The 20,202-nt window shown below is 45.3% G+C and overlaps 1 protein-coding gene across 6 annotated transcripts; it reads left to right on the top strand.

The window, feature by feature from the left end:
- Nucleotides 1-1,573: 1,573 nt before the first annotated feature.
- SRSF11 (serine and arginine rich splicing factor 11) lies at nucleotides 1,574-19,460 on the top strand. Of its 6 annotated transcripts, none has more exons than XM_017805534.1 (13): nucleotides 1,574-1,616; nucleotides 1,741-1,893; nucleotides 6,603-6,736; nucleotides 10,197-10,718; nucleotides 12,180-12,272; nucleotides 13,505-13,554; nucleotides 14,140-14,267; nucleotides 15,205-15,286; nucleotides 15,621-15,752; nucleotides 16,735-16,824; nucleotides 17,364-17,459; nucleotides 18,083-18,221; nucleotides 18,324-18,521. In XM_017805534.1, the coding sequence occupies exons 4-13, from the start codon at nucleotides 10,452-10,454 to the stop codon at nucleotides 18,519-18,521; spliced, it is 1,275 nt and encodes a 424-aa protein (XP_017661023.1). In that variant the 5' UTR covers nucleotides 1,574-1,616; nucleotides 1,741-1,893; nucleotides 6,603-6,736; nucleotides 10,197-10,451. The 6 variants fall into 6 exon arrangements, with proteins under 6 accessions (XP_017661023.1, XP_017661021.1, XP_017661024.1 ...); XM_017805532.1 differs by having other exon boundaries at nucleotides 1,590-1,616; nucleotides 10,609-10,718; nucleotides 18,327-19,460; XM_017805535.1 differs by lacking the exons at nucleotides 1,574-1,616; nucleotides 1,741-1,893 and adding an exon at nucleotides 7,570-9,566 and having other exon boundaries at nucleotides 6,623-6,736.
- The last annotated feature ends 742 nt before the right edge of the window (nucleotides 19,461-20,202 follow it).

Here is a 20,202-nt window from a genome sequence, read left to right on the forward strand (position 1 = left end):
GCTGGGACACCTTCCACCAGCCCAGGTTGCTCCAAGCCCCGTCCAACTGTGATATATAAAAATATTCCAGATGACAAACCCTGAGCACCAGTACATGAGATTCACTGGGACCGGTCGCTGCTGGGGCTGTTTAACCCCAGGCAGAGCTGTCTGCTGCTCCTGCGGAGAGGGAAATGATGAAAAAAGAGCGAGGTCCAACTTATAATTGTAGCTCTTTTCCCTTTCAAACAGCAGGTTTGTGTTTCAAACACTCCCTCCCCTCTTTGAAAAATGCTTCTATGAGTAGTTCCATTTAAATTAAAAGTAATTAGTTAAGGTTTAAGTACATTAGTTAAGTATGTGATTCAGGAAACTCGAACTTCAGGCCCTTGCTCTCAACTAAGGATCTTGGCCTCATTAATTTTTTACCAGTGTTCTTTAATTCCCCCCCCTTTTTTTTTCGGTCTGCTCTTTCAGTGGAACAACTGATATTAAAAAACTAGTGGTGCTTAAAAATGGCTTTTTAGGACTTCAGAGGGCCATTGCTCTGTCCCTCAGGGCCTTGATAAAAATAGTGTAGGTTGGTTTCATCTAAGTTGCATTGTGCTTTTGGAAATTAGTGTAAATTCAACATACGATATTGCTGACAAATTAAAATTTGGAGTTTAAGTACATTTGTGGCAATTCAGTATGAGACATTGCATCTGTGGTATTTTGTAAGTGGAAATGTAGTTATCTAGTAAGGGAGGACAGTGAATGTGTTCTGTGTTATGAATCAGGTGTGGCAGATTTTCAGCTTCATTAATAAATAAGGCTTGTTTGAAGTTGCTTACATGCAGTAACATTTATGGGGAAATACATTTATAGAAAAGCAGCAAATTCACCAGGAAATAGTGTGGTTTGTATAATATTAGCTGCAAGTAATTTTTTTTCCTCTCTAATATTAAGGAGAAATTCCCACCCCAACCTCACACTGCTAGGGCAGTAAACTGTGTGACAGTTTAGTCTCTGAAATGATGAAGTGAGAAGGAGGAAATAATGGCCCCTCACAGTCCCTCGGAGACCCTCATGGTGTGCCATGGTCCCTCACACCCCTCACGGTCCCACCGACGCTGGACAGCCCCTCAGACCCTTCATGGCTCCCTCGTGTGTCTTCACGTCTCCTCAGAGGCCTCACAGCCCCTGATGGTTCCTCATGGTCCCTCCAACCCCTCACAGTCCCTTAGAGCCCTTTTAGCTCCCTTAGAGCCCTTACAATCCCCTCAGATCCCTCACGGACCCCTCAGCCGCTTCACAGCCCCCCAGACCCCTCACGGTTCCCCAGGACCCCTGAAAGCCTGTCAGACCCCTCACAGCCCCCTCACGGCCCTTCACACGCGGTTTCCCGCGCGCGGGAGGTCCCGCGTCCCTCCCACGCCCCACGGCACTCCGCGCACGCGCAGCTCGTTCTCCTGCGCACGCGCTCGGGGCGGGCGGCAGCCTGTGGGGGGCGCCCCTTCCGCGCACGCGCCGCCCCCGCGCGCGCGGGTGTGTGCGCGCGTCGGTGTCGGCGCGGCGCACGCGCGAGGCCGCGTGCGGTGGCGGCGCGCGCAGGCGCGGCGCGGTGCATTGTGGGACACTGCGGCCCGGGCAGGCTGGTGAGGGAGCGGGGCCGGGACGGGACGGGAACGGGGGGAGCGGAACGGGCCCGGGGCTGAGGGGCCCGGGCCAGGGAAACGGGGGTCTGCGCCGCGCCTCATCCGCCCCGTTGTGTCCCCGCAGCACCGGCGGAGCGGGCGGCGGCGCGATGGCCTCCAGCAGCGGCACCGACGTGATCCAGGTCACCAACGTCTCTCCCAGCGCCAGCTCGGAGCAGATGCGGACCCTCTTCGGCTTCCTGGGCAAGATCGAGGAGCTGCGCCTCTTCCCCCCCGAGTAAGTGCGGCCCGGGCCCGCCGCCCCCCCTCCCCCGCCCTCCCCGCGGCCCAGCGCCGCCTCCGCCCGCCTGCACCGCCCAGCCCGGACCGGGCCTCCCCCGCTCCCGGCGGATCCTGAGGGATCCCGGCCCGGGTCGCCCCCGCTCCCGCCCCTGTGGATCCCGGGGGATCCCTTCTCGAGCCGTCGCCGCTCCCGAGGGATCCCGGCGGATTCCAGCCCGGCCCCGCCACGGCCCCCGGCGGATCCCGGCCTGGGCCGCCCCCACGGCCCCCGGGGGGTCCCGCCCGGCCGCGGGCCCCCCTTGCGGAAGCGCTTGGGGAATCTCTGCTCTCCCCCCCGGGGGTCCCCGGTGTTCTCAGGCGGAGCCACCGCGCACCCCAAAGGGTTTGAGTTCTCAGCAGGAATTGCGGGGAGACGGCGGTAATTTAGGGCGTGTGGTTACACGTGTGATCCTCCCAGGAAATGCCCGTTTGGCCCGGGGTTGTGCCCAGAGAGCCTCTGCTGTCTAGATCATCTCCAGAACTGTAGCAGTTTGTGGATTATGGCCGTAAAACTCAAGTTTATATACATATATATGCATTCTTTGCGAGAATTCTGTGCAAAATGGTCAGGTAACCACTAATATACAAATTATACGTATTTATCATGTGTATATAATCTGAAAATTAAGTTTCAGGTACCTCAGTAATGTGGAAGTATCCACAAACAAAAAAAAAATCTAAGTTAGTTTTTATGTCTTTACTTGCAATTTAATTCTGATGACACTAAGGCTTTCAGGATCCTTTCTGATGCAATATGGAGCTTCAGTGTTAACACTGGTGATGGTTGTGTCTGTTTGATTGGATTTATAGATCTGATGTCATTTTCTGTTGCTGTTTTGCATATTCATTATGTAAGTTAATGGGTTTGGTTTTGCCATGATGAAAAAGGATTGGAGAATAATCAAACAAGAACTCAGTCAATTATTTGTAATGCCCAAAGGTACTTGGATTTTTTATTTTAGAGGAAAAAAGCTATCGCATTATATTCTTTTTTTGTCTCACTGAGTCTTCAATCCCTGCTAGGACAAACCAAGGGAAACCCAGCCATCCTGACAGCTGAGTGTGCACTGGTATTCTTGCAGTGTCTTTGTCTTGGCAGTTTCGGGTTGGAATTGGAATGTAACTGTACCCAAAATCCAGGGACAGTTCCAGCCATGAGTTCTCATTCCCAGCTGGGATAACTGTAGTGGGATGGGAGAGAACTCACCTGTAAAAGGTGCAGTTGTTTCATGTCTGCTCTGGGTTTTAACACTTGGCCTCATTTTTCGGGAAGGTTGTTAGAGGTGAATGGTAAAACTTTGTAGCTTTAGATACTCATTAACTAATCTGTTAAGAGATTCCTTGTATGGTTTGGTGTCCTTCCCTCTGTGTACCAAGGGCTCTGGCACCTCTGGAGCCCCTGGGGTGCTCAGGGATCTGCTCTTGAGGTGCTTCAGAGACCCCAGTTCCATTTCACTCATTTTCTAATAGTGACAGGTTCTTTTGCTGTTCCTTTTTCTGTCCCTTCTCCTTTAAATTCCAGGTCCTGACTTTTCCCTGCCCATGGTGTTCATCCAGTTTTGGGGGGATACAGGATACAAGTTATTGTCTGTGAGTTCTCTCCATCTCAATTCCTTTGTGTCCTGGATCCTGCTGGGATTCTTTCTTGCCTGTAGCATTTCTGAGTAACCAATCCTACTTCCCTTGCTCCACCTCCTTGTTTGATCTGTGTCACTCTGACTCTGCTGTCTTCTCCAGAACTTCCTTTTTCTCCTGGGCTGCCAGATCAGACATAACTTCCCAAGCTTCTCTACATTTCTCTTTCTCTCTCCTATCCATCCCCTTATTCCAGTTTATTAATCACCTATTTCACATTTATCTTTAATCCACAACCAACTTTGTGACTTCTTCCATTCTCCCTCCCCAAACTCTACTTCCCTCTTCCTCCTGCTTTCCCCCAGCTCCATGGCCTGGTTCTCTTCCTTATTGTGTTCCATAAAGCTTCATCCAAACTGGAAAGTGGAGGGAATGGATTCCTGAGTCTCCTGTACTCCAGGCCCATTGTTCAGCCCCAGAAAATCCTGGAGGGAATGGATTCCTGAGTCTCCTGTACTCCAGGCCCATTGTTCAGCCCCAGAAAATCCTGGAGGGAATGGATTCCTGAGTCTCCTGTACTCCAGGCCCATTGTTCAGCCCCAGAAAATCCTCGTGTATCCAGGCTGATAGACAATTACTGAGTGTGTATCAATCTCTACTGAATTACAATAATGATGGATGGTGGCTTTTTTTGGAACTGTTGAGAACATTCAGTTCTTGATGGATTTCATTCAGCTTGGATTTTAGAGTGACTGGAAATGCCATTTTTAAAAGTGCAGCACACAGATGCATATGAGATGTCAGGCTGCAGAGGCACTGCCGAACACTGTCAGTTGTTTGTTATATTCATTATTTTAGGAAAAACTCAGCTATCTCAAAGCATTCCTTGTGGTGCTTCTGGCTGTAAACAAGATCTGCTAAAGACTCAATAGAGTCTGCTCTGTGTCCTTGATAACATTCCTTTGTTATCACAGACATTTTAAGAATGCCTGAAAATGTTGTATTACTTTTATGTAATGAGTTGTATATTTTTTTTACAACTTAGATGAGTAAATCCTACAACTTTGCCATCACTCCTTGATTTACTTTTCTTTGCAGTTTTACTATGGAGATTTTGTTAAACGCCTGCTTCTTTGATTTTACATTTTTATTAATTATTTTGGGGGGGTTATTATTAATTATGTTTACTTTTATTTCTTAGTTATTTATCTGTTCTTATTAATAATAATTATTAATAATAATTACTTTATTACTTCTTATTATGGGTTAAAAAGGCACTATTTCAGCTGTGGATTCCTGCGTCCAAAAGGGCTCAGAGTTTCAATATTTCTATCTCTGGGCCGTTTATCACTGCAGTTCCTTCCCAATTTATTCAATCTGTTATTTATTCAAGCTGTTGGAGCAAGTGGCTGTTACTAATTTTAATGCTTTAAAAACTGCAGTGTGCTGGTTCCAATCTAGTTTCTCAGCTGAGGTTAAATTTAAAGTTATTAAAGTGTGATCTGAGGGACATTGTGGGCAGTAGTTGAGTTGTGTACATTGGGCTGAGGTGGTGGTGAAGGTGAGAGAGGGTTTGGCATTTGCAGAGACCAAAATAGACCCTGGATTTCTGTCTGGGTGTGCCAGAGTCGTTCCCCTGAATTTTGACAACTCCCAGTGCTGAAAGGCTTGATCAGCCTCCAGCAACCCAAATAAAGCTGTGCTGGCGGGGGGATGCACTGGGAGAGCTTGTCTTTGAATTGTCTGGGAATCCAATAAGGAAAGATAGATCCTTGTCAGCAATCAGTGTTTTCTGAGCTCTTCAGGCTGATCTGTGCCCCTGATACTTGAGGGCAGAAAAAACAGCAGCTGTGCCCTGGCCTGGGGTAGGAACAAGGGCTTCAGGACTGGCTGCTTCTTCCTGTGCCTTCTGGAGGCAGCTTTTAACTCATCTGTTGCACAGCTCTGTCTGCAGAATAATTTTACTTGCTGTCCTTTACTTTATACATCCAATTAAAGGAAAATCTGCACCACTTTCAGGACATAGGGACTTTTTTAATCCATTCTGGACCTTTACTGAGTTGACTCTGCATCTAGTTTTTGGGAGTTTATTTTAGGGAACGCACAGCTGTAGTTGTACAATTCTTTCCGGTTGTTGTAGGAAGTAGATATTTCCGCAGGTTTTTTTATTTTTTTTAAATGACTCAGTGTCTTGATTCTCTTTTGGATTTTCATTGTCTGGGATTTTTTTTAGATAGGCTGGTTCTGAGCTGAGGGGTAGGTACAGACCTCCCTTGTAGGGAGGGAGGTCTGTGTTAAGGAGCTTTTCACTCAGTAGAGTGAACTGTAGCATTGCCTGGCTGAGTTTCTTGAAACTTGTGTTTTGTTCTTCACTACTGAAGGACAGACACAAGCTCAGCACTGTGCATCCCTCAGGATGAACATGGCATTGCTGTGCGTGGGAGAGGCTGAATGGTGAAGTTTGGTCTAGAAGCTTGTATGAAATTGGGTTGATGAATAAAACAGAATCACAGAATGGTGGCCCATCCAGTTCCACCCCCTGCCATGGGCAGGGACACCTTCCATTATCCCAGGGTTGCTCCAAGTCCTGTCCAACCTGGCCTGGGACGCTTCCAGGGATGGGGCATGCACAGCTTCTCTGGGCAGCCTATGCCAGGGCCTCCCCACCCTCACAGGGAAGAATTCCTTCCCACTATCCCATCTGACCCCACTCTCTGGCAGCTTAAAGCCATCACCCCATGTCCTGTCCCCACACTGCCCTTGTCACAAGTCACAGTGATCTTTTAATCATCCCCCTCTTTTTGTTATAATTTACCTTAATTAGCAATTTGGGGCCTAGATCAGGGAGTGTAAAACCCCTGGGTTTAACAGATACATAGTTGGTAACTTTTTATCTTTCTCAGCAGCATTTTCTTTGGCCTCCTTCCCTTCTCCCAGACAAAAATTAAGTTGCATTTAGGTGCCTGCTCATGAATATATTGAACCTGACAACTACTGCCCAGTTCAAGTGAGGCAATAAAGGTTATTTATGCAATTTTGACTGGGTGTGGTGTGACCCCTGGTAACTGGTTCCCTGTCTCTCTCCCGCAGTGACTCCCCCTTGCCGGTGTCGTCGCGCGTGTGCTTTGTGAAGTTCCACGACCCCGACTCGGCGGTGGTGGCGCAGCACCTGACAAACACCGTGTTCGTGGACAGAGCCCTCATAGTGGTGCCCTATGCAGAAGGTTTGTGACTTGTTTAATGGCCCACGGAGCCACCTTTGGTGGGGTTTCATTCCTGTCTAGTACAAAAAACCCAGCGTTAGTCCAATGTCAAACACTCAAATATCTCCATCCTGAAACCCTTGGTATGTTGCCTTTGGCCCCTGGGCTCAATGATTTCATTCACCTCATGAAAGTGGGAGGTTTTGTGTGTCTTAAAGTTTAGAATAATAACATTTTAGGCAGAATTGTTTGCAAATTTTGCTCTGTATCTGTCTCAATGAGACATTTCCCAAACAGACTTAAATGCAAACAGGTCAATATTTTAAGCAACTTTTGCCTTAATAATTAAGCATTTACTACTTTCACTCTCTTCATGAGAATGGTTTGTCCCTCCCTGGAGTGCATGGGAGAGGAACTAGCATTCCTCTGGGATATGCTGTCACTGCATTTATTTGGGAACATCCCAAAAAGGCCCTCACTCTCCTTGTGGAGTCCAATATACCAAGGGTTTGAATAATTATGGTTTAATTCAAAAGTGATATCTTCCAAGAGGTGCCACATGGGCACTGGTCCTAGTTTTTTATTCCAAGTTTTCTTGTTCATCCTTGATATATTTAATAGAATTTTGCTAAATAATAAACTCTTCTCTCTGTTATTTGTGTGTGTGATTTTTGTAGTGGAGAAGGCAAATGCAAAGCCCTTCCAGATGACTGAAAAACAGTGGGTCCTCTGCAGCTACAGGGGATTCTAGCCATTAACTAAAGGCCAGCAAGCACTCAAGTCCCCAAGTGTTTTCCTGGTGTAACCACTTGTTAACTACATTTTCTCTTCTTCTTTTTATTTTTACATTTTAGGGTGTTACAGTAATTTGAAAGGCAATGAGCAGGGTTTTTGGAACTTACCTTAAAAGCAAAGTGCTGAGAAGACACCTCTTCTTACAGAAGTCTTATTAAACTCTTCTAGACTTGCTTTAGAAGTAACTGATTTCCATTGTACTTGTACTTTTCTTGATTTACTTCTGGGAAAGCTTGAATTTAATAAAATCTTGCAGATTAAGTTTGGTACATGACCTGGGGTCAGACCTGTAATCAAGACACTGTAATGCTGTAGCTGTCTCTTAAAGCCTGGGGAGCTGTCTTATCTTATCTTTGTATTCCTGAAGCTTAAAAGATATGAAATTTAAACTTAACAGATAAAACTTAATCCCTGGAGTGTAGGAATGTGCAGTGTGGCCTTTGAGCTGTGCTGCTTTCTGAGGGTACAGAACCCCCCCTGCAATGGAGTTACTGCTCCTGCTGCCACTAGTTGAGGTGTAATAGCAGAGCTGAAAGGCATCTTGTCCTTGTCTGTGTGTTAAATACAGCACCAGTCCAGCTGAGTTAGTGCTGGAATATTCTCCAAGGCCCATGTGAATAATGTCAGTGTTTAACTCTTCCTACAAGGATAAAACCACTTTTCTCCTGGTCAGTCTCACTTTGTCCACTGTGGATAAATCTGGCACACAGAGAAACCTGCCCAGTAGTTTTGCTTGAGATTGTGTAAAGAAAATCAAATTATTAAAGCAGAATATTGTAATGGGCCTGTTAAATCAAGGAGTTCCTCGTGGGCTGTACCTTGTGGTGTTTGAGCAGTTCAGAATTTGATGGTTTTGGCATATCACAAGAGATATGTTCAGCCAATAAAGTATTGCCCCTGGTTTGGTAATCCCATGGTTCTGTCCCTGAGCTGGAGAACAGTTTTCCCTTAAAATTCAGACTGCCAGGGTCCCAGTTGAACAAACTGAGCACCAAACAGCAAGTTTAAAACCCCAGTGACACTGCTCATGTGCTTAAAGCCAGGCGTGTGCTGAACTACTGTGAACGGGGCCCTCCTCTCTCAGATTTTTACTGTGCTGATTAATCTGTGTCAATATTGCCTGTCACTAAAGCAAATGTTTATTATCTGTTCAGTGAAATAATTCCCCCCCTGTCCCAAGTTTTAGCTCACACAGACACTTTGGTGGTGGCTGTTGCTTTGTGTTATAGAACTATACACAAAGGCTACGGTAAGGTTTAGTATTTGTCATTTTCTCTGGGCTATTCCTGGATTTGGAAGGAACTCTTAAGGTTAAAGATGGCTGGGGGGGGTGTTTAGGTTCTTTGGTTAATGTTTGTTTCTTTTGTCTGTTTCTTTTTCTTTCATTTCTACACATTCATGCAGTATTTCATGGTTCTAACAAAGCAGCAGTAAAAAAAGCTCTTGAAGCATGAAAATTAACTGGTGAGGGGCCTCATTGCTTTTTTTCAATTGTAGTTTATTTAAATACTTTTTAAAGAAACAATTAGAGGATCAGATGCATGATTTTTTTTTAATGGATGCAGATCTTCTATGAGGTGTCTCGAGCTAAGTCTGAGGATTTGTATTTAGATGCCAGAAATGTTGTAGTTGCACTAATTTGAAATGTTTAGCTATAATTGATAAATATCCTCTGAGACATAATTTTGCATGCAAAATGACCCCATAATCTCTCTGTAGGTATGTTGATATATTTATGCATTACTGCCCTTTGCCTCCATGACCTTTTTCCCCCTGTCCCTCCATAACTTTGGGTATCTAAATTGCTGCCAGCTCAGTGCCACGGGCCAGATAACAGTGCTGTGTATTGTACGTTTATGTAGATTATCGGCACTTCTCAGTATAGGTGGGAGGAACCATTACCTTTATTTAACAGTGGTTTTTCTTTTTTGTTGTTGTGTTTTACAGTTCTTTTCCCTGGTTCAGCCTGAACTATATACCAGGCCCTGCTGAAAATACCACCCAACAGTTTTCTTCTGCAGCTTATCCAGTTTCTCTTAAGTGCCCTGTACATATTGTATGTTTTATGATGAGATGCAGTTTCTTAATGTGTATTACAGAAACACTACTGGTATTTGCAAATATATAGTAAAATTGTTTTATTGAACTCTCATTTTGGGGGCTTGGGCACATTAACAAATTAATCCATCTGTATAGGGCTTTTGCTGTTGGATAGAGTAAAAATACCTACACTATTGTTTCCTAGTAGGGCCCTTAAAATTCCCTGTGCAGAGCAGGCAGAGAAATAAGACGTTTGTCTTAGTTGGCTGCAAGATTTTGGGCCAGAAGTTCCCCCTGCCATGGCAGTTTGTAGCAGCATTCTTGGTACACTAAGCGTGGCACATAATGGAACAAATGCATTTTACTGCACAGGTAAGGAATGTGCCACCATTCCCTGTATCCACCAGCCACCCCCAGACACACACACAGCCTTCTTGGAGACCTGCAGGGACTTGCATTTCCATATGACACGTCAGCAAAAGCCCTACGCTTGATTCAACCCCAAATATCCATCCCTTCTCTTTAAGTTTGACAAAATTTGTATGGTAGGTGTAAAAGAAAACAATAGTGAACTGTACCATATTATTAACCCCTAAATCAAACTTTTTTTGTCTTGTGTATCTTGATTTTTCTGTGTGCTTTGTAGTGAAGCAGCCGACACGAGTCGTTGTTCATAAAACAGCTTTTGAAAGTTGAGAGCACACCCCTGGAGAACCGACTGTGCTTGCTTACGTTTGGTTCATGACTTAAAAATCGAGTACAGGTGATGAAACCTTGGCAGTGTTAACAAAAAAGTAGTGTGTATTGTGCTATTTTTTTGCTCTAGAAACTTAACCTTTTGTAGAGAAAAAGGAACAGTCAAATTTTCACCCATTGAAGTTGCATTCTGACAAAAAAGTTAATGCTAAATATTAATAGCCATCAAGCTTTGTATTTTAGCCAACATAAGTACTTTCAACAAACTCAGGTGGTGTATCAGGGAGACTTTGCTGGGTGTATTTGTGTATTTTCTGCCTCTGGGATGGGATGCACTCTAATGCCAGGCTGTTTCTCTGCAGGAGTCATTCCTGATGAGACTAAGGCTTTGTCTCTCTTGGCACCAGCTAATGCAGTGGCTGGGCTGCTGCCCGGAGGTGGACTGCTGCCCACTCCCAACCCACTCTCTCAGGTAAATTCTCACCTGGGCTGGGCCAGGGGAGACCATTGGGTGTGTTCTGCTGGGTTCTCACTTCATTCCTGCTCTTTTTTTCAGGCCTGATGTGCTAGTGCCAATTCCTAGAATAGTTCCAAACCCTGATGGTTGTTACAGCTCTGATACGAATTGGGGCAAAACAGTGATTAGTTGCTAAATGGGATCTTCTTATTTCCCTGAAATGATGCTTCTGGTGTCTCAGGGCCCTGTTTGTTTCTGTCTCCCATCCCTTTTTATCCATTGTACTTGCAGATTTGCCAGCAGTAGAGATCTCATAGGTTTTAAATTCATGGAGTCCAAGGAGCTGCCATGCTGGGAGATTCCTTTCATTAATACTCCAGCTGAGGGGAAAATTGGAGCCTCATTATCTGAACCCACAAGAATTCGTGTGGAAGATGAACAGTGAGAGTAATACATTGTGGGAACACACATCTCTTACCAGGGAACAGAGAATCAAAGTCAAGAGGCAAATTAATAATAATAAAGCTTCATTAATTCTGCAGTTCTCAAACCTACTTCAGCTTAGCTGAAGGATCCCCTTGCCATGGAGCTGCTCAGAAGCTTTTAACCCAATGTGGAGGGAAAATCCTGAATTTAAACTTGGAAACGAGGAAAGGGTTGGAAGAACCAAATACAGCCTGATTCTGTTCACTGAGAACTGTGTATATGAATTCCTGAAAGTGGTGGTTAAGCCACGTTAATTTTAGCTCTGTCACTCTGAATCCCAACCTGGTCCCAGTGCACTTAATGGTGGAATGTATTTAACACGTCCATGTGATGGGAATTCAGTGAAGTCAGTTTTTTCAAACACATCTTGAAAGTGTGTTTGGTTTCAGTGTCTGTTGATCATCTCAGTCAATTTAAATGGCCAAACATGAGCTGCTTTAAGGAGGCTTCTGGAGGAATTAAAGGAATTCAGACCTATGTCATTATCCTACTTGCTCTTCCAGTAGCTTTTCAGCCCATTTGCCAGTTTTAACCAGATCTGAGAAATCTGCAAAGATGTAATACTGTTACATTGCCTTTTAACATAAAACATTCATTTCAATCCTAAATTGAATTAGAAATGAGGTGGTTGCCTCAGAAACTTATAAGGAATTTTCATTTTAGCACTGGAAAATCATTTCATTTTAAACTATTCCTTGAATTTGGTGGAATGCTTTACTTTACTTTTTTGCCTTCCCCCCCCACACACACCTGTCAGGATGCAGAGGAAGCGCAACTCCATCCACTTTCATATATAGTAAACTTTGGAATCCCTGAATAAGGAATCCTGAAACACTCTCTCTGACCTTTGTATAATGTTTCCTGTAGCTGGAAGCTGAAGTAAAGCCCAGCTCAGATTTCTACATGTCTCATGTGTGGGAATGTTGATTTTCTCCTTGCTAACCCAGGTTTTTATTAATGACTGTGCTCTAATTGCTATCTCTGTCCCAGATTGGTGCTGTTCCTTTAGCTGCTTTAGGAGCTCCTGCTCTTGATCCTGCCCTTGCTGCTCTCGGGCTTCCTGGAGCAAACCTAAACTCTCAGGTATGGCCCAAAATACCCTTCATTGTCCCCCCTCTTTTCTATTTTAAAAGTAATTTTCATTTATATACTGCCTGGAAACTCCAGTGATTGGTTTCTGTGAGAACCTGCTTGGAATAAAGAGTATCTGCTTGAATATCAAATTAAATGCTGGAAAGGCCTGAGAAATAATTTGGGAATAGTAATGAAATATTTTAAATGTGTCATAATCAGGTCATGAGCCTGTCTTGTACTTAGAGTAAAAAAAATAGTTTGACTTCTTAATCTTTTAGGTGTAGAAAACAGATAGGAGACTTTGTTAGGCTGTTAAAGCTGGATAAAAAGACTTAACATACTAAGTAATAATAGAATATTGAATATATTTATCTAAATATATAAAACTATATTAACATATTGAGCATATACATATATTTACAAATAGAATTTTTAAGATACAAGAACCAAATACTGTACAGTAGCAATAATTAAATGCACTGCTGACAAACCCAGCATTTAGCACTCTTTTTATGCATTCCATGTGGAGGAAAAGCAAATCATGGTGAAAATGAAATTACAAATGGAAAAAATAAATATTTTAAATGCATATTAGAAAAATCTGAAGTTGGTGTGATGGAGAATTGTCTCCTGTGCATTAAACCAGCTGAATGTAACAAACTGTTACATATACGTAAAAGAAAATGAGTGAGGACTAAACATTTTGTTAATACCTCACTGGTACAGGAGGTGACTAATCCTAATAACACCTGGATTTTCCTAAGAGCTGTAGAATACATGTTTTCATGGAATTTTTAGATGTTTACTGTTCATAAATTGGCATTGAGGCCTTTAGCGGACAGGAAGCTTTGTTCTCTGAGGACTCTGTTCTCCTGAATTAACAGGGAAATACCCTGGACACCAGGTTATTAAAATGTGTGTGTGTATATATATATGCACACCAGCAGTGTATTTTTATATATTTCTGTTTTTATGCCCTGATTCTGTCCAGGGCAGGGCCTGTGTTTGGCTGCTGTGGAAAATAAAGCCCCTGAGCACCACTGCAGTGTGATGTTCACACCTTCCCGCCATCCTCCAGTTAAACCAGATCAATGTGCCTTTTCCTCTTTGTCTGGGGGTGTTCTGGTCTGGTTTTTCCATCTGTGAAGAATTCCTGCCTTAGCCACTGCTGAGGGGACATTCAAGGCAAATAGTCCTGAGTACACATGATTTTAACTTGTTGGTTTTTTTTCCCCTCACAGTCTCTTGCAGCAGATCAGCTCCTAAAACTGATGAGCACAGTGGATCCAAAGTAAGCATTAATGTTCACTTATATTGCACTGCATGGGATCTGGAGAATATCTGTGGGAATTCAATGTCCAATCCTTGTCCTGCTGGAGGCAACTGGGAGCTTGGATGGGGTTTGGAGCACCCTGGTCTGGTAGAAGGTGTCCCTGCCCATGGCAGGGGGTGGAATGAGAATCACAGAATCAGCTGAGTTGGAAAAGACGTCCGAGATCATCAAGTCCAACCCTTGATCCCAGCACCACCGTGGTTACCAGACCATGGCACTAAGTGCCACATCCAGTCTTATCTTAAAAACCTCCAGGGACGGAGAATCAACCACTTCCCTGGGCAGCCCATTCCAATGCCTGATTACCCTTTCTGTAAAGAATTTCTTCCTAATATCTAACCTAAACCTCTCCTGGCACAGCTTAAGACCATGCCCTCTTATCTTACTGATAGTTACCTGGGAGGTTTAAACCTGAGATGAGGTTTAATGTCCCTCCCAACCCAAACCATTCCGGGATTCCCTGATTCTAAGAACAGGCTCAGACAGTGGACATCTGTATCCCTTGGATTCATCAATATGAATTTCTGGAACTCTGTTCCCCAGGTTGAACCATGTGGCTGCAGGTCTTGTCTCCCCGAGTCTGAAATCAGATACCTCCAGTAAAGAAATAGAGGAAGCAATGAAGAGGGTCCGAGAAGCACAGTCCTTAATCTCTGCTGCTATAGAGCCAGGTAATTCCAGACCCTAGGATGAGCCATTCCCTTCAGGATGCACTTTGATGTGGTACATGATAGAAGCTAATGGGCTGCAGAATACTGGCTTAATGCTTCTGCTTTGTATTGGCTGCATTTATAGCTGGCAGGGTTTTAATTGACCTGCAGTGGATGCTCCGTGTGTCCTACAGGGTGGGGCAGGAATTAAGCTATTATTTTTCCCAAAATTCACTTATTTGAAGATTGCAAAATGCCCAGTTACTGTTGCTGTCTCTGAGATTTCATGGGAACAGCAGTGGCCTCACCAGTTGACACCCCAGTGATGCTTGTTCTCAGGGATGGTTTCTTTTATCTCAGTTCCTAATCTGTGCAGGTTTGTAAATAATTCTCTTTTTTGTAGCTTTTTTGCAGCAGATTTTATTTTAGAACAAGCTGCAGCAGTTCTCCCACAAATGTCAGAACTATCAAATCTGAGAGGCAGTAGTTTGAAACACTGAAAATACAATTTTGCAGCTTCCTGATGATTTTTGGGAAAGAACAGAACTCCTGTTCTTGTCTTATATCAGAAAAAATGTGCTGGTTGCTTTTGCTTTTTTGTGGGAAATTCAAAACAATCATTTGAGAGGTTCTTTAGCCTCTCACAAAATGGCAGATTCTGGAATTTGGACAAGACTTTCCATAGGCCTGCAGCCACCAGCTTTTAACTGATTTTAATTAAGTCTTTTCTAAATTTTTACTTCTTCAGTTTTGCATAAAACTCTTATGTCAGATGTCTCTGTCATGTGTTCATTCTTTCTGTCCTCTTGTGAAGAAAATGGTAGATAAGCCCTAATTTCAGATGTCAAAATGAGATTTTCTTTATCTATTTATATGTATTACATGAAGCTCCAGGTCCTTTCCTTTATAAAATCCTTTTAAATACTAAAATAATGCTTGAGTTTTTTTCCTTTTTCAGACAAAAAAGACGAAAAAAGAAGACATTCAAGGTCGAGGTCACGCTCGAGGAGGAGGAGGACACCTTCTTCATCCAGACACAGGTAAAAGTATCTCATGGGCTTTAAAAAACCCTCCCAGAGCTGAAAGAATTCCTTCAAAAATACTTCTTGAAAGGGCCCCTTTCATTTGTTTTACTGTTCTGAAGATTTATTCTCATTTGAACATGACTTCCCAGAGTTCCTCTGCAATATGACTGATAATTCTGTACAGTGGGTTAGTAAGGGCTGATTGATTTGAGACTTTTCGTTGTGTCCTGTATAATTCTCTGCATTTCTATCTGGTTGTGCCTCGCAGTGCTGTTACCACTGACTCCCCGATGGTGACAGGCCTCTCAGAATGTCCTGTGTCTGACCCTGTGTTGTGTGTTCCTGGCAGACGGTCCAGAAGCAGATCAAGGAGAAGGTCCCATTCCAAATCCAGAAGTAGGAGGCGATCCAAAAGCCCCAGGCGAAGGAGATCTCATTCCAGAGAGAGAAGCAGGAGGTCCAGGAGCACATCCAAAACCAGGTAATGGCTTCAGGAAATCTCTCCTGACCAGGAATTTACCCTGACCAGGGGGGTGCCTGTCTCTGTGTGCTGGGCACTGCTGAGGTGCCTCCAGTGCTGGGGCAGTTCTGGGCCCCTCAGTTCAGGAACGACGTGGAATGGCTGGAGCATGTCCAGAGAAGGGAACAGAGCTGGGGAAGGGTCTGGAGCACCAGGAGTGGCTGAGGGAGCTGGGGAGGCTCAGGCTGGAGAAAAGGAGGCTCAGGGGGGATCTTCTGGCTCTCTGCAACTCCCTGACAGGAGGGTGGAGCCAGGTGGGGGTCAGGCTCTGCTCCCAGGGAACAAGGGACAGCATGAGAGGAAACAGCTTCAAGCTGTACCAGGAGAGGTTCAGGTTGGATATCAGGAGGAATTTCTTCCTGGAAAGAATGGTCAGGCATTGGAAGGGGCTGCCTGGGGAGGTGGTGGAGTTCCCATCCCCGGAGGTGTCCAAGGAACGACTGGACATGGCACTCAGTGCTCTGGGCTGGGTGACACGGTGGGGATCGGGCACAGGTTGGACTCAGTGGTCTTGGAGGGCTTTTCCAACCTCAGTGATTCTATGATTCTGTGATAGACTATTTGCTAGAAATTAAATTACCACATTTTGGTGCTTGATTTAAACAAAAAAAGAACCCAGGACAAAATGAAGCAGTGGCTCTTTTTAAAGTCACAGTTTCTTGTAACATCACTCAATAGCTGCCTTGGAAAGCAGGAAATGTGAGCACCTAGACTTGCAGATTTGGGGCTGTTGGTACAGAGAAACTGTAAAAGTTGTGCTTTTATTTTTTCTTCAGATAATTCATAACCATTATTATAATGTGCCTGGCCTCAGAAATCCTGACCAGACTGTGCCACCCTGTCATTACCAGCACTGCCTTCTTTTCCCTATGTAGCAAATTAGGAACTGCTGCTTAAATGGTTTGAAAATGACTTAACCTGACAATCTCTCTTTTACTAAAAGGGATAAAAAGAAGGAAGAGAAAGAAAAGAAACGTTCTAAAACTCCCCCCAAAAGCTACAGCACAACCAGACGATCCAGAAGCACAAGCAGGTATGTGAACAGGGGATTTTCCTTGGTCTCTCTTTCCAGCATGATTTTGATCCACTTTAATATTAAATAGGAAGAATGTTCTTGTAGTTGAGCAACTGGTCTAGTGGAAGGTGTCCCTGCCCATGGCAGGGAGTGGAATGAGATGGGCTTTGAGGTCCTTCCCGAGCCAAGGTACTCCAGGATTCCATTGGGTGATGATTTCTTTGTGGATATATCTGGTACAGGCACAAAAGCAAATGTACTCTCTGTCTATAAGATACTTTATTCTTCCCCCGAAACTGTTATTTTTGAGGTAAATGCTTTGGGCTTTAACAATTTCTCCTTGCTTTGTATCAGTGTGACACTGAGGTCACTGCCGAACTCTTCCTGATTTAGGGAATAAATATATGCAAAAGGTTACTGTTTCAAAAAACCTCCAAGTTTAACTTGTAATTTCAGCAACGATTTAGTACCCTTTGAACAGGGCTGGGTTTGGAGAAAGAGATGTATTTGTAGCTTTAATCATAAATTATTGAAAAGCTTCTGTGTCTTTGCTACAGAGAAAGACGGCGCAGGAGGAGCCGGAGTGGAACACGGTCACCCAAAAAGCCCAGATCTCCCAAACGGAAAATGTCCCGGTCCCCGTCTCCAAGAAGGTCAGGGAGTGGCTAAAAAAATGAGTCTAGATAGACATTCCCAAAGTGTCACCTATAGGGAAGATCCTGGGGTGTTGTGTTGAGGATGGAGTGTGTTTGGGTGGATCTCTGCTGCCTGTTACCCCTTTTAGCATCATTTGATCAGCTCCAAGCTGGAGCTGCTCTGTTGTTGCCTGGGAATGCCAAGGGTGAGCTGTTCCAGGGGTGGTGGGAGTAGGAGATGCCAGAATTCCCATTCCTTTTGGCTCATTACAGTAGCAGTCACCTGATTTGGGGTGGCCCTGGGTGTTTGTGACCCTCTCCCAGAACGGGGAGCTCGAGGTGCTCCTTTGTGGAACGCTGGCACATTGCTGTTCTTACTCTCCAGGAGTTGAACTCCACGATTCTTGTGGGTCCCTTCCAACTCGGGATGTTCCATGTTCTTAGCCTTGGCTTTGTGGTTGTTGTGCTACATCTGGAGCTAAAAAATTGGGATTTTGGGGAGTCTTCTGAATGTGCAGGGTGTTCCCTAAATTGCTTGCTGCCATTTTCCCTGGGGTTTGTAGTGAACTGTGGGTGACACTCTGGATGTGTTCCAGTCCTGGGGTGAGGGTGAGTTTCATCCTTCTACTGTGTCATCACAGGCATAAAAAGGAAAAGAAGAAGGATAAGGACAAGGAGAGGAGCAGAGATGAGAGGGAGCGGTCAACAAGCAAGAAAAAGAAAAGCAAAGACAAGGAGAAGGATCGAGACCGGAAATCCGAGAGCGACAAGGACGTGAAAGTATGTTTAATAAACCCCTGGAGCCCCCCCTGCCCACACACCCCCTGTGCCCCACCCCCAGTGCCCCAGGGCTGTGCTAACGTGTCCCTTTCCCTGGCAAAGCAGGTCACAAGGGACTACGACGAGGAGGAGCAGGGCTACGACAGCGAGAAGGACAAGAAGGAGGAGAAGAAACTGGCAGAGGCCTCTTCCCCAAAGGGGAAGGAGCCTGGGGCCGAGAAGGGCAGTGGGGACCTCGGCAGGGAATCCAAAGTGAACGGGGATGACCACCACGAGGAGGACATGGACATGAGCGACTGAGCCCCCTGGCCACCCATGTGATTCTTTTATCTGTACTTGTTAATCCTCAATCTTAGATGTATCCAGCTCCGAGCTCTCCATGGTCTGTCCATCCTGTACTAACTCACACCCAAAGCTTGATAGAGGGACCTCCGTGCTCCAGGTGGGGGGGACTCGCTGGGGCCGAGGCTGCATGACCCCCCCCCAGCATGGGCTGTGTGTGACCCCCTCTGTCCCCCTTTAGTGTCCCGGGAGCAGGGCAGGGATGCTCCGGCTGCCTTGGGAGTGTGGCACCAACGCACACCTGGGGCAGCCCCTGAGCCTGACATGTGACCTCACACCAGGGTCAGCCTTGGATCCCACCAGCTTTTTGTCCTCTTTGGTTTAGTTTTGGTTTTAAGCCACGTGCTGGGGTTGGTTTGGTTTGGTTTTGCTGGTGGGTTTTGTTGGCTTGGCCAGAGTTAAAATGCACTGACCTTCCTGAGGGCTCTCAGTCCGTTCAGTGCCGTCTGGGGCGAGCTGGGATGGGTTTCCCTGCCCGGAAGGGAATGGAAGCCCTGCCCAGTGATGGAGGGTTGGTGGAAGTTCATCCCAGGTGTGGTTGCTCAGGAGCTCACCCGCTGCAGCAGGGAGTGCATTTTAAACCGACCTTGGTTTGCTTTAAAAGCAAGTCCACCTGATAATGTACTTTTTACTTGATCTCAAGTTGTATAAACTAATCGAGTTTGTGTTCCTGTCCCACAGTGTCCCGTCCCTCCCGCACACAATGACCCCATGGAATTTGCAGAGTAGTTAGCCAAGCTGTTCCTTAGTTCCAGCAGCTCCAGAGCTTTTACTTTTGTGCAGGTAAAGAGACAAAAGTAGGCGACAGTCTGTGCCATGTCGATGTACAGTTTCAGAAATTGTTTTACAAAACTTTGATAATAAAACCCTGAAACTTGAACTCCTGTTCCTAGAAAACTTCTGGTATTTATTTCTACCACCCAACTTAACCTCTAAGGAATGAGGGGACTTCTATTCCATCTACCTGTTTTAAAAGGACTTGACAAGTTAATCTCTTTAAAACCTGGTTGAATATGTTACACTGAAGAATGAGTTGTTCTGCTCTTGGGGGGAAATGGGTTTAAATAAGAATCTGGAGTTTTTATGGGACTGCAGAGAAGGACTTGGGGGTGCTGGTGGGGGAGAGGCTGTGCTGATCCCACAGTGTGGGCAGTAGAGGAGGGGGGAATTCTGCCCCTCTGCCCTCTCAGGTGAGACCCCACCTGCAGAGCTGCCTCCAGCCCTGAGGAACAACAGCAGAAGGATGTGAAACTGCTGGAGCAAGTCCAGAGGCCATGGAGATGCTCCCAGGGCTGGAGCCTCTCTGCTCTGGAGACAGGCTGGGAGAGCTGGGGGTGTTCACCTGGAGAAGGCTCCAGGGAGACCTTAGAACCCCCTCCAGTGCCTAAAGGGGCTCCAAGAGAGTTGGAGAGAGACTTTGGACAAGGGCCTGGAGGAACAAGACAAGGGGGAATGGCTTCCCACTGCCAGAGGGCAGGGTTAGGTTTAGGGTAGGGAATTGTTGAAGTTTGGGATTCTATAAGTATTTTTAAAAAGGAAAGTATTTGCAAAATTTCCATGCAAGCATGACCACTCACCTCTGAGGAAGGCAGGAAGCCATAAGTGCTTCATGCAGATAATGGCAACCCAAAATTTAGTA

This window comes from Lepidothrix coronata, unplaced genomic scaffold (assembly GCF_001604755.1).
Source record: "Lepidothrix coronata isolate B3197 unplaced genomic scaffold, Lepidothrix_coronata-1.0 Scaffold12, whole genome shotgun sequence".
Classification (NCBI taxonomy): domain Eukaryota; kingdom Metazoa; phylum Chordata; class Aves; order Passeriformes; family Pipridae; genus Lepidothrix; species Lepidothrix coronata.

Coding starts and splice junctions, on each gene's coding strand:
- SRSF11 (XM_017805532.1), top strand. CDS start 1,766: ATGGCCTCCAGCAGCGGCACCGACGTGATCCAGGTCACCAACGTCTCT. Junction 14,268..15,204: donor CTCTGCTGCTATAGAGCCAG/GTAATTCCAGAC, acceptor TTCCTTTTTCAG/ACAAAAAAGACGAAAAAAGA. Junction 16,825..17,363: donor CGATCCAGAAGCACAAGCAG/GTATGTGAACAG, acceptor TCTTTGCTACAG/AGAAAGACGGCGCAGGAGGA.